The sequence below is a fragment of the Plecotus auritus genome, assembly GCF_963455305.1.
Source record: "Plecotus auritus genome assembly, chromosome: 3".
Classification (NCBI taxonomy): domain Eukaryota; kingdom Metazoa; phylum Chordata; class Mammalia; order Chiroptera; family Vespertilionidae; genus Plecotus; species Plecotus auritus.
In genome coordinates this window covers 19,412,526-19,427,340 of record NC_137772.1, presented here as the reverse complement: position 1 = coordinate 19,427,340, position 14,815 = coordinate 19,412,526, and the positions used below count along the sequence as shown (strand labels likewise).

Here is a 14,815-nt window from a genome sequence, read left to right as displayed (position 1 = left end):
AGCATCCATTTTGGTGACACAGATCACACACAGGTTTGGGGTGGTTTCCAGAGCAAGAGAAGTAGAACCTTCCTGGTTGTTACAGCTCCCTTGTTCAGTGCTATGTGAGGTCAGGTGCTGTATTGGCAGCTTCTAAAATTGACAAATCACTTCTCGATCAGAGAAGAGGCAGCAGCTCGTGGTGGACTATTTTGTAGTAAAATCATATCAACAATTCTATGAGCTATTTAATTAAAGGTACCCAGTAATAAGTACCTTTCTGTTTAAATTGAGTGACTATGAGCTTTCTAATATAAACACTGTATTTTAGGTTGTATTCATGTTTCAAAGCATTCAGCCCTTGAACACGTAAAGAGGTTAGTGTTTTCAAAACATTTCAATATAAAATGCAGTCTGAAATTTTAGAAACAGGTACAGCCTGTCATTCAACATTTTTACATTTTGTCTGTATTCAAATGCAAATACATACAAATATTATCTCTTTAAATAAATTCCTAGAGTTCTCAGTTTAAGAAATTTATCATCTTACAGATCAAAATTATATACAAATGTTTTAATTTTGCCTAAATTCGTTAAGGTGGACAATTTACTAAATTCCCAAAGGAATAACAATTATAAATCTTAAAACAATATCAAGATCACTGAAATGGAAGGGAGAAAAAAACTTGCCTTATTTTCACTGTAGTTAATGTCCACAAATTTTCATTAAGGGGTACTTTTTAAAAAGTTTTACACCTGTACCTAGCAAGGGTAATATAAAATTTCACAAAGAATAAACTTCTTAATTTGAGGACTCCCAGAAGAGACTGTCAGTATAAGCAGAATGACTTGGTTTTCAAGTAATAGGTGAAATCTGATCCCTCTTGTGACCAGCACAAGTTTGTCTAGGAGCCCACTTACACTTATTTGTTGATACTGGATACTACTGGATTAAACCAAATTATAACAAGGATAATTTTTATAAATTATACATTCAACTGGGATACACAGGTTTTGAAAATGACAGAGACAGAAGATATTTTTATAGATCTCAATTATATTTAACCTATCCTTTTCAACTTAAATTCTTTTTATATAAAAAAAAAATGAACTCATACCAGCTAAAACCAAGTTCCTTAGGCACACTATTATTAAATTTCTAATCTAACTTGTAATTTAAAGCAAATGTTTAACTCCATTCAGAATCTAAAAACATAAGTACCCCAAAAGTTAACATGTTTTTAACATATTTCATTAAAAGTATTTATGACTAACTAATTTAACATGTCCCTTTCTAAGCAAAATAAAAACTCAGAAAATATTTACATGAAGTATTCAGGTATTTAACAAATAAATGCTTACCTAAATTATTTTTTTAATTCTATATATAAAGTGAGAATTTTAATCTCTACTTTTAAGTACATTTTTAATAAATATACATATTTGCAAAGGATTTCATTTCACTTTTGATTTATTCAACTAATATAAACATATAATACATAGCTTTGCTCTACCAACTTCTAAATCAGGAATAAAATCATATAAACAAAAGGACTACAGACAAAGCTCTTTAATTGCAAGGGTCGTGACTTACTCATGTTTACCTGCAATTGTCAGCATAATATTGACACATTAATCAAAAAAAGTATATGAATTGACTATTTAAGTATTGGTAAAGTGAAAAAAAGAAAACTTCCGTGGATTCTAAGTACTTCTGATAAGAAACAGAATAGAAGGAAAGAAAAAAATATACTGCCAAATACTGCTTTTACAAATAATTGCTGAGATTGAAATTTTACTCAAAGAATTTATTACTTTCCAGGACACCAAAAGATACAATTTTGTTCTACTTGTCCCTTGACACAATGAAAGTTAACTTTTTAAAATTATCCTAAGAAAAACTATCCTAGGGATTATCCAACTGCGATGTAATAAACTTGCTTCCAGCCTGAGGTTCAGAACTGAACATCAGCTTGAAATATGAAAACAGCAGTAGATATGATACACACAGCTTTTGTCAAGAGTAATGAATGTGGTCCTTAACTGGAACTTAATATGACTCTCTGAGTTTCTAATAACTCATCTAAAGCCAAAGCTACAGTCATAATGCAGCAAACCTCTGAAGAAAAGTATAATAGGAGAACTATGAAGGTGATTCACAGATATACTTACAGATCCTTGGAGAAATAAAATTGGAACCCCAACTCCAAACATTTCTCCTAAGATGTTCACGGCAGATAAAAGCTGGAATGCTTGTCGACCAAAGTCCTGTGGCATATCATCTGAGTCATCAATGGAAAGGCAATTATACAATCTAAATAAAAATAATATGTTAGAGAGCATAGTTAAAGCAAGTACCTATAGAAATAAAAATACAGTGTAATAATTAGCCAAGTAAAAAAATATCGCAAATGTGCCAACTGCTTCAGAAGTTATAAAGTTCATTACAGCCAAGAGCATGTGAAGTATGTAAAATATGAAATGCAAACTATAATATAGCATCACAGATATATTATACTGATGGTTCTCAACCCTAGTGCCCTAGAACCCAAGTTTCACAGGAAGCTCCTCAGACCAAAGACAGAAGGAAAGGAAGTTCAAGCAATCAGAGAGCAGAATTACAGCTAGAAGAGCTCGCATTACTGATTATATAAATACTAGTGGCCCAGTGCACGAAATTCGTGCACAGGGCAAGTGTCCCTCAGCCCGGCCTGCACCCTCTCCAATCTGGGACCCCTCGGGATCGGGCCTAAACCAGCAGTTGGACATCCTTCTCGCAATCTGGGACCGCTGGCTCCTAACCACTCACCTGCCTGCCTACCTGATCACCCCTAACCACTCTGCCTGCAGGCCTACTCTCCCCTAACTGCCCACCCCACCGGCATTCTTGCCCCCAACTGCCCCCCCTGTTGGCCTGCTCGCCCCCAACTACCCCCACTGCTAGCCTGCTCACCCCCAACTGCGCCCCCACCAGCCTGCTCACCCCCAACTGCCCCCATGCCAGCCTGCTCGCCCCCCAACTGACCCCCCACCGGCCTGATCACCCCCAACTGCCCTCCCTTCCTGGCCTGATCGCCCCTAACCGCCTCTAACTTGGCCCTGCCACCATGGCTTTGTCCGGAAGGATGTCTGGAAGGTCTCCCGGTCTAATTAGCATATTACCCTCTAGTATAGACTAGAGGCCCGATGCACAAAATTCTTACAAGAGTAGGCCTTCCTTCCCCTGGCTGCCAGCACCAGCTTCCCTCTAGCACCAGGATCTGGGCTTCCCTCTGGCTGCCGGCAGGCATCCAAGACCTGGGCTTCCTTCACAGCTTCGTTTGGAAGGACATCCGGAAGGACCTCCAGTCTAATTAGCATATTATGCTTTTATCATTATAGATTGGACTTCTGTGTTAGGTTTTGTTAGAAAAAGAGGTCTGGTATAAAAAAAATTTTTTTAACTTAAAAACAAATCTATGCAATAAATTTTTAGTTTAAACTCTGATGACTGTAAACTATGACACACGGATGATAAACTTGTTATTTAAGTCCTTTTTAGAAGTTAAATTCCTAAGCCATCCTTCAGGTAGATTTAAAGTTATCGTTAGTACAAGTGTGAATCCTTTCAAGCAGGTTGAGAACAAAAGGACTCCTTAGAGAAAATCTACTAATAATGTTCAACTACCTAATTCAGTTGCTTTCTTTATAATAAATATCTTTGAAATAGCAATCCTATCTAATAAAAGAGTAATATGCAAATTGACTGTCACTCCAACACACAAGATGGCTGCCCCCATGTGGTCAAAGATGGCTGCCCCCATGTGGACACAAGATGGCCACCAGGGGAAGGCAGTTGGGAGGGGCCAGGCCTGCAAGGGTGGGCAATCAGGCCAGCAGGGGAGGGCAATTAGGGGTGACCAGGCCTGCAGAGGAGGGAAGTTGGGGGTGACCGGGCCTGCAGGGGAGAGCAGTTAGGGGTGACCAGGCCAGCAGGGGAGGGCAGTTGCAGGGGACCAGGCCTGCAGGGGAGAGCAGTTGGGGGGGGACCAGGCCTGCAGGGGAGAGCAGTTAGGGGCAATCAGGCTAGCAGGGGAGCAGTTAGGCATCAATCAGGCTGGCAGGGGAGTGGTTAGGGGGTGATCAGGCTGGCAGGCAGAAGCAGTTAGAGGCAATCAGGAAGGCAGGTAGGTGAGCAGTTGGGAGCCAGCAGTCCTGGATTGTGAGAGGAATGTCTGACTGCCCATTTAGGCCTGATCCCAGTAACGGGCCTCTAGTAAGAATATATTCAGTATCCCAGATATAATATGCTTAGGGGAAAAAAGACTTGTTTATACTCCTAGCTTCTTTAGTAGGATACTTAATTTGTCTTCCAAGATAAGTATTTAAAATTCCCACAAAGTACCCCTGATGCTGCTTCATACAAGTTTTTAAAAATATATTTTTATTTATTTTAGAGACAGAGGAGGGAGAGGGAAAGAGAGAAACAATGATTGGCTGCCTCCTGCATGCTCCCTCCTGGGGATGGAGCCTGAAACCCAGGCATGTGCCCCAAATGAGAACTGAACCAGCAACCTCTGGTATACGGGATGACGCCTAACCAACTGAGCAACACCGGCCAGGGCCTTACAAGTTTTAATGTACATAATTGTAATTACCACTAAGTTTTAAGAATGTTTTAATTTCCAGTTTTATATTTCCTTTGATCCATGAGTTATTTTAAAGTGTCATTTTCAATTTTCAAAATGGGTGAGAATTTGTTTATCCTCTATCTACTTCTAATTCAATTGCATTGTGGAGAAATGTGGTGTGTTTGATTCCAACACATTGAAAACTTTCGAGACATGCTGTAGCCTAGTACAGGTGTCAGAAAACTTTTTTTTAAAGGGTCAAAGAGTAAACAGTTTAGGCTTTGTGGCCCATATGGTCTCTACTCAGTTCAAACAGTGCAAAACAGCTGTAGATAATACATAAACAAAAGGGCAAGGCCCACGTCCATAGCTTGCCAACCCCTGCTCTAACACATAGTTGATTTTTTATAAATATTCCATGCATGTGTAAGAAGTGTAGTCTCTAATTCATTGCTTCCCAACCAGTGTGCTGCAAATGGAAATAGGTATGCTGAAAGGTTAAGCACTCAGACCTTAGGGGTCTGGACAGAACTGAGACTCAATGAGCCTCTGGTGCTATACAGGTATTATCATAAACTATGTAGGCATGAAGAAAAATGTTTGAGATACACTGTTCTAATTAGTTGGTATAAGGTGTCTGATAAATCAAACTTATTTCTATGTTGACCAAATTTTCAAGAGCTTACTAATTTTTTGGTTGCTTAACCTACCAATAATTAAAAATTTGTATCAGACTCCTACTTTGATGGTGGATTTGTTGATTCCTTCTCACTGTTCTGTCAATTTGTGCTTTATACATTTGTAGAGTTGTTGTTTTTTAAGGTACACAGAACAAGACTATTCCCTTGGTGAAGGAACCATTTACTGCTACAGAGAGAACATCTCCATCCTAAAGAATACTTATTTTGTCTAACAGTAATATAGTTACCACACCTAGGTATACAGTTAATTCAACTAGGTATATCATTTGTTTTTACTATATTTTTCAATTAATATTCAGTTAAATTTACGGTATGTCTGGGTATGTGTAGTTTTACAAATTTAAACACATCCATGGAGTCAAATGCATAGACTCATCTAACCACCCCCGCAACTGTTACCACCATAATCAGGACATAATTCATCATTGTAAAATACTCCCTTGTGCCATTCCTTTGTAATCACACCTTCCCCTTCCTAAAACCTCTGACAACCACTGATCTTTTCTTCATCCTGATAGTAGTCTTATGTTTAGGAGAATATCATATAAATGGAATCATACTGCAGAAATGGTATTATTTTTTCTTGTAAATGTTAGTATAATTTGCTGTTCAAACCATTTGGGCTAGGGAATTTATTTTCAGAGGTCTTTTTAAACAAGGATCCAATTTCTTTAACAGCTGCATGATTATTCAGGTTATCTATTTCACTGTGGGTTTCATTAGCTTGAGGTTATCAGGAATTACTCCATCTCATCTCGTGCACTGAGTTACTCATAGTGTTTCCTTATTATTCTTTATGTCTGTTGGGTCTGTAGCAAAATTCCTTTCATTCCTGATATTGGTAATCTGTGCCTCCTGTTGTTTTTTTTTTGTTAAAAGTGTTTATCAATTTTATTGATCTTTTCAAAGAATGAGCTTTGGAGTTCATTGGTTTTCTCAATTGTTTTCCTGTTTTCTATTTCATTGACTTACACTCTTATCTTTCTTATTTCCTTCCTTTTAGCTAACTGCTCTTATTTGTTTCTTAAGATGGAAGCTTAATTACTGATTGGAAACTTTTATTCTAAGTATTTAATGCTCTAAATTTCCTTCTCAGGATTGCTTTAACTACATGCCATATATTTTATAATCTAAATTTGTTATGGTTTGTTTTTTTGACCCTGAATATGGCCTGGGTTTGTGAATGTTCCATCGGCACCTGAAAAGAATGTGTATTTGCTGCTGTCGGGTGGAGGGTTCTGTAGAAGTTATTTAGATTCAGTCTGTTGGCAGTCCTATTCATTTCTCCTATCTTCTGTTCATTTCTCCTATCTTCTTACTGATTTTGTCTACTAGTTCTATTAATTAGCAAGAGAAGAGGTTGAAGTCACTTGTAATTATGGATTTATTTCTCCATTCAATTCTGTTAGTTCTTTTGTTAAATATGTACACATATGGCCCTGACCGGTTTGGCTCAGTGGATAGAGCGTCGGCCTGCGGACTGAAGGGTCCCAGGTTCGATTCCATTCAAGGGCATGTACCTGGGTTGCGGGCACATCCCCAGTGGTGGGCGTGCAGGAGGCAGCTGATCGATGTCTCTCTCTCATCGATGTTTCTAACTTTCTGTCCCTATCTCTTCCTCTCTGTAAAAAATCAATAAAATATATTAAAAAAAAAAAATATGTACACATATGGGGATTACGTGTTCTTGGATATGATGACTAACTTTATGTGTCAACTTGGGTAGGATCTAGTACCCGCTTGTTTGGTCAAAGGCTAATGTAGATGTTGCTATAAAAGTATTTTTAGATGTGATTAATATTTACACTCAGTTGTTTTGAATAAAGGAGGTTCCCTTTGGTAATGTGAGGGGGTCTCATCCAATCAGATGAAGATCTTAGAGGGCAAAAATTGAGTTTTGCTGGAAAACAAGGAATTGTGATTCAAGATTTATTAACATAGAAATCCTGCCCAATTTTTCAGCCTGCCAGCTTGCCAACCCCGACAACTGCATACACCAATTCCTTAAATTCTCTCTCTCTATATGTGTGTGTGTATTTGTGTGTGTTTCTCTGAAGAACCCTGACTGATACATTGGTAGACTGACCCTTTTATCATCAGGTAATGTCCTTATTTACCTCTGATAATGTTCTGAGTTGGGTCATATTTTTAAACCAATTCTAAGAATGTCAGCCTTTAAATGATGTTTTAGACCATTTACATTTAATGTAACTGCTGCTATGTTTAGATTTAGGTCTTCCACTTTATTGGTTTGTCTATTTATAAAGCAAAATACTCTAATGTTGTTTGCTTTATCATCTATTTAAATATCTTTTTTTTATTTTGTTTTAAAAAACTATAATACATGCCCGGCTGGTGTGGCTTGTGGTTGAACGTCAACCCATGCACCAAGAAGTCGCCAGTTCGAATCCTGGTCAGGGCACATGCCCGGGGTTTCAGGATCAATCCCCAGTAGGGGGCGGTGAAGGAGGCAGCCAACTGAAGTTTCTATCTCATTGATGTTTCTATCTCTCTCTCTCCCTCTCCTTTCCTCTCTCTGAAATAAATAAAAATACATTTAAAAATAAAAATATATAAATAACTATAATAGATATAGTTATTAACAAAAATTCAATTAAAAATTATTTGCAAAGAAAGAGAAACAGACTTTTAGAATGTTCATCTAGAAGAAGAAATCTTTACCTGAATTTGCAATTATCACAGCATTTTTCAGTTCCAATAATACCCAATGAGGCCTTTCGTAGTTGTTTGTCTTCAAAATGAGACAAGATGAGTCTACCCAAGAGAAGATTTAAAATTAAATAAAAGAACAAAAACATATATGTTAAATTCATTGCTGAAAATAATGAGGTGAAATCATCTTTAATTGATTCACCTGGGACCTCATTATTTGGCTTCGGTTTACTGAGGCAAAAAGAAAGTTGCCTTAAAAATTCAGCATATATTCAACAGCAACAAAATATTCTTTCTAAATACTTTTAATCATTTTTCAAAAATTTTTATTAAAAGGGCACAACCCATAAATCTATATAATTAACTGATATAAAATAAATAATACATACTGTCGCCTACATCTGCTGGAATGGAGATATTTTTCCATCTTTGCCATCATCTTTAATTTGTATAATCGAAACTTTTCATTATGTATCTCATTAAGGCGGTGCCTGTCAATTAAAAATATCACAGGAATATGTAAAATTGCATTAGTGATTTTGTTACTTTTTAGTTATTTAATCACTCCACACCCCTATCAAGACAAAGACCACTTCTATCATTCCAGAAAGTTATGTGCCCCCTGCCAGTCAATGTCCCTCACAAGAAGCGAGCATTTTTCTGATTTTTTAATGAAAATTATTGTTGAAAGAATTCTACCTGTGTCCAAGCATCAATTTTTAGCTATCTTTGAAAATTTTTTATAAACCCTAAAGTTTTTCATTTTGATTTATATGCTACATGCTTTTGGGTAATCCTTCTACTATATATGAATTTTCACCTTTTCCTAGTTAAAAGTTATTTTTTCTCTTATTTTACAGGAGAAACTAAAGCAGCTATGTAAGGAATACTAAAAGAGGCTCATGATCCAAACATGAAACTAGATCCCTTTCAGCTCTTCAGAGGATTTATCTTTGTATTACAGGGCATTATAATGAGACACCAGTCAAGTAATGGAATTAAGTTCCTTCCTCAAACAACTAAAACTGATGTGTTTTCGATAATATTAAATTTATTTTAAATGGTTAATAATTCCAAAGGCATGTTTGTTTTTAAGTTAATGTGGCTATAACTCATCCTGTTTCTTCCAGTCTTCTGTGAAGAAATTCTATGAATAGCAGATATCAGATGATGACAATTTCCTAAATATATTACACATCTTTCCAATAATTTTTTCCAAGAATAAATAGAAGTTTTAGTTGAATATGTTTTGTATATTTCAAAAGAAAACAATGATTTACTTATAGGATCTAGGTGATAATACTGATCGTCATCTAAACAGACCTCACTCACTCATATTTCGACTATCCAAACTTCTGACTGATAATAATACCTCTGTACAACTCTCAAGAATGACACCAGCAGGGAATCCAGTTAACTGATTTCTGCAAAGTCTGAACACACAAATGATGTCTTATTCAAAAACATTCTTATCATTTGACACCACTAACCACCCTTCCATATATAGGTTGGAGATATCGCAGGGTCAGTTCCAGGCCACCTCAATACAGCAAGTTATCACAATAAAGCATGTCATAATATTGTTACTGGGGGAGGGTCTTGCTTTCAGTTTTGTAAAAGAAGCAACCTCTGTGAAGCACAATGAAGCAAAGTGCAATAAAACAAGGTATGCCTGTAATTTCCTAAATAGTAATTGTCCTGTTTAAGAGGATAGTTTTATTGATTCTATGTTAAGCAACAAAAGCTCCTGACTACTCTTACTAGTAAAAGGAAGAGCTTAACATTTATAGCAAACATTTTTATATCTAATTAATCCTTAATTCTTCTTTCAGATCTCAATTTACCCTATCACTTCCTGAAGGAGGGCTTTCCTGGCCTTTTCAGCTTGTAAACACACACCCCATTATATACTCACTACTCAATGCAACTTTCCTTCATAGCACTTACCATAATTGTCATTTTACACATATTTGCATGATCCTTTAAAAAACCCCTTTGATTATTGAAATTTTCAAACAGAAAAAGAGAATAGTAAAATGAACCCTATGTATCTATAGTTATATGATTCTGTGATTAGGATCTGCCATTCCCATTACACTGTAAGCTCTATGAAAACAGGTACCATACCTGTTTTTATTTATCACTGTATCCCCATCAGGAAGGTTAATGCTTGGAACATAGTGGGCACTAAAAGGGGGGCACTGTTAAATGATGAATAAATTAAAACTGTATTGGATAGGCATTCTCATAATGTTAATAAAATGGGATAATATATCCATTCAAGAGCTCAATTTATCCAGCTACATGGAGGTGCATTTTGAAAATTCTTCATCTTGGCAGGCCCATCAGTTACCACATAGAAGTTTTTTTCCTAACATTTTCTCCCCCATGGATGAGAGAATCAGTTGCTAAACCCTGCCCTGAAAAATTTTGCAAGGTGAAGTTTTCCTTTCCAATATAAATTTCACAGAACTTAAGTACCAACAAAATAGCTGTTTAGTATTTACATGGAATGGTTTTCCTGTATTTAAACTCTAAACACTTAAATTCTTTTCATGACAGTTAATCAGTAAAGAACAACATGATTATCACACGCTGTCAAGGGCAGCTGGCAAGCTCTCACAGAACTGACAAAGGAAACAAATAGTAAAGATATCCAAGTAGGGATGAGCAGAAGTCATTTGGAATGAGCGCCATGGGATGAAAAAACCAATAAGGAAATTAATGGTTTCTGAAGTAACTGTGGCTGAAGACAAACCAAAACTTGAAAGCACCTGAGGAAAAATAAACAGCTCATCGGTGCACAATATCAGGAAATTATTACATGGGATCTGTGTTACATTCTCTGTAGAGTCCTGATTTAGTTAATTCTTCACACTAAGTAAGGTCTGGCTAAAGTAGGTCATCTCCTCTGGGTGGCAGCACTTACCACAAATGTTCTTAGATGTCCTCTGTTTCTTTTTAAATGCACGTAAGTACATTAATTGAAATTTTTGATGCTGCCTCAAATGCTTTCAAAGCTTATATGGAAAGAAAGAAAAGAAATCTGCAAGTGTGAAAGCAATACATGTTTTTACCTATTTAAGCAAATGTCTGCTGGAGTCCAGAGTAGGTGACAAGAACTTTGAAGTCCATCCCGGCCAGCTCTACCTATCTCCTGGTAATAAGATTCCATTTCCTTAGGCGCACCATAATGGATGACTTTGCGAACGTCCGCTTTATTAATGCCCATTCCAAAAGCTATGGTAGCTACGACACACTGAGAATAAATAACAACATAGTTTGACAAACATTTAGCAGAACTAAAATCTTACATTTTTACCTTTTAATAAGAATAATTAGTTCATTAGCTAAAGTCCTTGGCATAAAACTGAACTTAATATGATTTTAACCAATCACTTACAGATTAAAAGATTACCCACCCAATTTACAGATTAAGGATTAGTGAGCATAAAATAGAACTTCTGTTTCCTCTCTATAAAAATTAAAAGTGATTTTTCTCTTTAGCAATAAGTACAAGTCACAAAAGAGGATCTTAAAATAATTATTATATTAAATGAGACTTTTGTGTTATTATAAAGTTTCAAAAGTCCTTACCTGATTGCATAGTATCGTAATATTTTCTAACACTGTCCTAATATGAAAGGAAGTGACTCATTAAAAATGGTAAAATAAAACATGAATTTATCTCTGCATCTTTAAAAGGATAAAACTGGTAGAACAGCTAATATACTTTAATATGAAGATTTACATAATTGGAGAAATTTAAGGGAAGAATTAATGACAAGAACACAAAAACTAAAGATTTTTAAAAGTATTAACAATATAGGAAGTTGCGTAAGAAAAGTATAATATACTACATGGCTTAGCAATAAAAACAATTTACAGAGAAATAATTATGTATATAAGTATATTTGAATATATATTGACTAATCAAAAATTTTATGCTAATATTGGTAGGAAATGAGGTTAGAAATACATAGAAGGAATGAGGGGCTGATGCTTTTCATTGTAGAACTGTAGACCTATTTAGTTCTTAATGTACATGCATAACTGATAAAAATTAAAATGCCTTTAAAAATGTGTTAATATGGACCAACATTAGCAAATAAAAAGGAATAAAAAGAAAATGCTGAACAAAAAAGGTGAGAGAAAAATAAATATAGGTATGGAAATATGTTAAGAAAAAGCTTTGTGAGGAAAACCAAGATGGCGGCATAGGTAAACACCTAAACTGCTGCCTCGCACAACAATTTCAAAACTACAACTAAAAGACAGAACGGACACCATCCAGAACCACAGGAAAGCTGGCTGAGTGAAAATTCTACAACTAGAAGGAAAGAGAAAAGCTCACAGAGAATTGGAGGTACGGCAAAGGGGCTTTGTGCGCGCAGAGAGGAAGGGCGGCTGAGAGCCTGGCTGACTTTCTCTGGCGGAAGGGGGAAGGAAGCCTCCGACCGCACTGAACCCCAGTTCTGACTGCACTGAACCCCAGTTCCGGGCGAACCCCTGGAGACCCATGCTCTTACGGGGGGAGTCTGGACTCTCGGGCGGAGACTCGAGCTGGGAAAGGCAGAAGTCTGAAGGCGCACGCGGGCCAGTGCGCACAAAGGCTGCGGAGGTTGCCACAGGCTTTCCCTAGTGGAAGGGAGTCAGAGGATCCTGACTGCACTGAGCCCCAGTTCTGACTGCAGTGAACCCCAGTTCCAGGCGAGCCCCTGGGGACCCACACTCTTGTGGGGGGAGTATGGACTCTCGGGCGGAGAATCGGGAGCCGGGGAAGGCGGAGGACTGAAAGGGCGCACGTGCGTGCGAGCCAGTGCGCACAAAGGCTGTGGAAGTTGCCACAGGCTTTCCCTAGTGGAAGGGAGTCGGAGGATTCTGACTGCACTGAGCCCCAGTTCTGACTGCAGTGAACCCCAGTTCCAGGCGAGCCCCTGGGGACCCACGCTCTTGTGGGGGGAGTCTGGACTCTCAGGCGGAGACTCGAGCTGGGGAAGGCGGAGGACTGAAAGCGCACATGCACGCAAGGGCAAGGCTGACAGGAAGCCAAGACTGAGACTCCACCCCATCCAAGGTGAGCACAGAGGCTATTGCAATTTGGCAAGTCTAATCCTATAAGGCTGTCTCCAGCACCGAACTTCTCCCAGCATAGACACAGCTGATCCTTACAGCCAACTGGCCTGGTGGTCAATTCTTCCCAGTGATACCAACAACAATAAAGACTTAATTACAACAAGGCTGTACACACAGTCCAAAAAGGGGTGCACCAAGAGTGTCTACCTCAGGTTAACTGGGGAAGCAGACCCACTGGGCCATATTGGAAACCTAGCACAAATATCTACCTTACCAACTCAGGGAATCAGTGAAAATGCGGGGTCAAAGAATCAGATCACAAACGAAAGAAATGGAGGAAAACAAACGACTGGATATAGAATTCAAAACCACGGTTATAAGACTTTTTAAGAATATCCTAGAAAAGGCCGATAAATATAACGAGACCCTCGAAGATATGAAAAAGGACCAACTAGAAATTAAACATACACTGACTGAAATAAAAAATATTATACAGAGACCCAGAAACAGAATAGAGGAACACAAGAATCAAGTCAAAGAATTGAAATACAAAGAAGCAAAAAACACTCAACCGAAAAAGCAAAAAGCAAAAAAAAAAATCCAAAAAGTTGAAGATAATGTAAGAAGACTCTGGGACAACTTCAAGCGTACCAACATCAGAATTATGGGGGTGCCAGAAGAAGAGAGAGAGCAAGATACTGAAAACCTATTGGAAGAAATAATGACCGAAAACTTCCCCCACCTGGTGAAAGAAATAGACTTACAAGTCCAGGAAGCCCACAGAACCCCAAACAAAAGGAATCCAAAGAGGACCACACCAAGACACATCATAATTAAAATGCCAAGAGCAAAAGACAAAGAGACAATATTAAAAGCAGCAAGAGAAAAACAGTTAATTACCTACAAGGGAGCACCCATACGACTGTCAGCTGACTTCTCAACAGAAACTATGCAGGCCAGACGGGAGTGGCAAGAAATTTTCAATGTGATGAATAGCAAGAACCTACAACCAAGATTACTCTACCCAGCAAAGCTATCATTCAGAATTGAAGGGCAGATAAAGAGCTTCACAGATAAGAAAAAGCTGAAGGAGTTCATCACCACCAAACCAGTATTATATGAAATGCTGAAAGGTATTCTTAAAGAAGAGGAAGAAGAAAAAAGTAAAGAGAAAAATTATGAACAACAAATACATATCTATCAACAAGCGAACCTAAAAATCAAGTGAATTAAAAACCTGAGGAACAGAATAATCTGGTGAATATAATAGAATCAGGGGCATAGAAAGGGAGTGGACTGATAATTCTCAGGGGGAAAGGGGTATGGGGGGGTTCATGAAGAGAATGGACAAAAATCATACACCTATGGATGAGGACAGTGGGGGGGAGGTAAGGGCAGAAGGTGGGGTGGGAAATGGGTGGAGGGGAGCTATGGGGGGAAAAAGGAGAAATAATTGTAATAATCTGAATAAAGATTTATTTAAAAAAAAAAAAGAAAAAGCTTTGTGATTAAGACTAGGCAATTTTGGTAAATTTAAGAGTAAATAAGCAACATCATTCTAGTTTTATTTTTTAAATGTTATGTCTTATTCAATTTTTCCAGCCTTATTGAGATATAATTGACATATAACATTGTGTAAGTTTAAGATGTATAATGTGATGGTTTGATATACATACCTATTGTTAAATGATTATAATAAGGTTACTTAACACATTCATCATCTCACATAGTTCATTTGTGTGTGTGTATGTGTGTGTGTGTGTGTGTAGAGAACTT

The 14,815-nt window shown here is 37.5% G+C and overlaps 1 protein-coding gene across 2 annotated transcripts in view; it reads right to left on the bottom strand.

Moving 5' to 3' along the window:
• WRN (WRN RecQ like helicase) overlaps positions 1-14,815 on the bottom strand; it is a 125,753-nt gene that overhangs the window by 37,651 nt on the left and 73,287 nt on the right. For both annotated transcript variants that reach the window (XM_080660885.1, XM_080660886.1), the window contains exons 20-23: positions 11,041-11,222; positions 8,353-8,454; positions 7,973-8,065; positions 2,152-2,293 (exon numbers count right to left, since the gene is read on the bottom strand). In XM_080660885.1, coding sequence (XP_080517011.1) covers positions 2,152-2,293; positions 7,973-8,065; positions 8,353-8,454; positions 11,041-11,222 — 519 coding nt within the window. The remainder of the gene's footprint in view (positions 1-2,151; positions 2,294-7,972; positions 8,066-8,352; positions 8,455-11,040; positions 11,223-14,815) is intronic.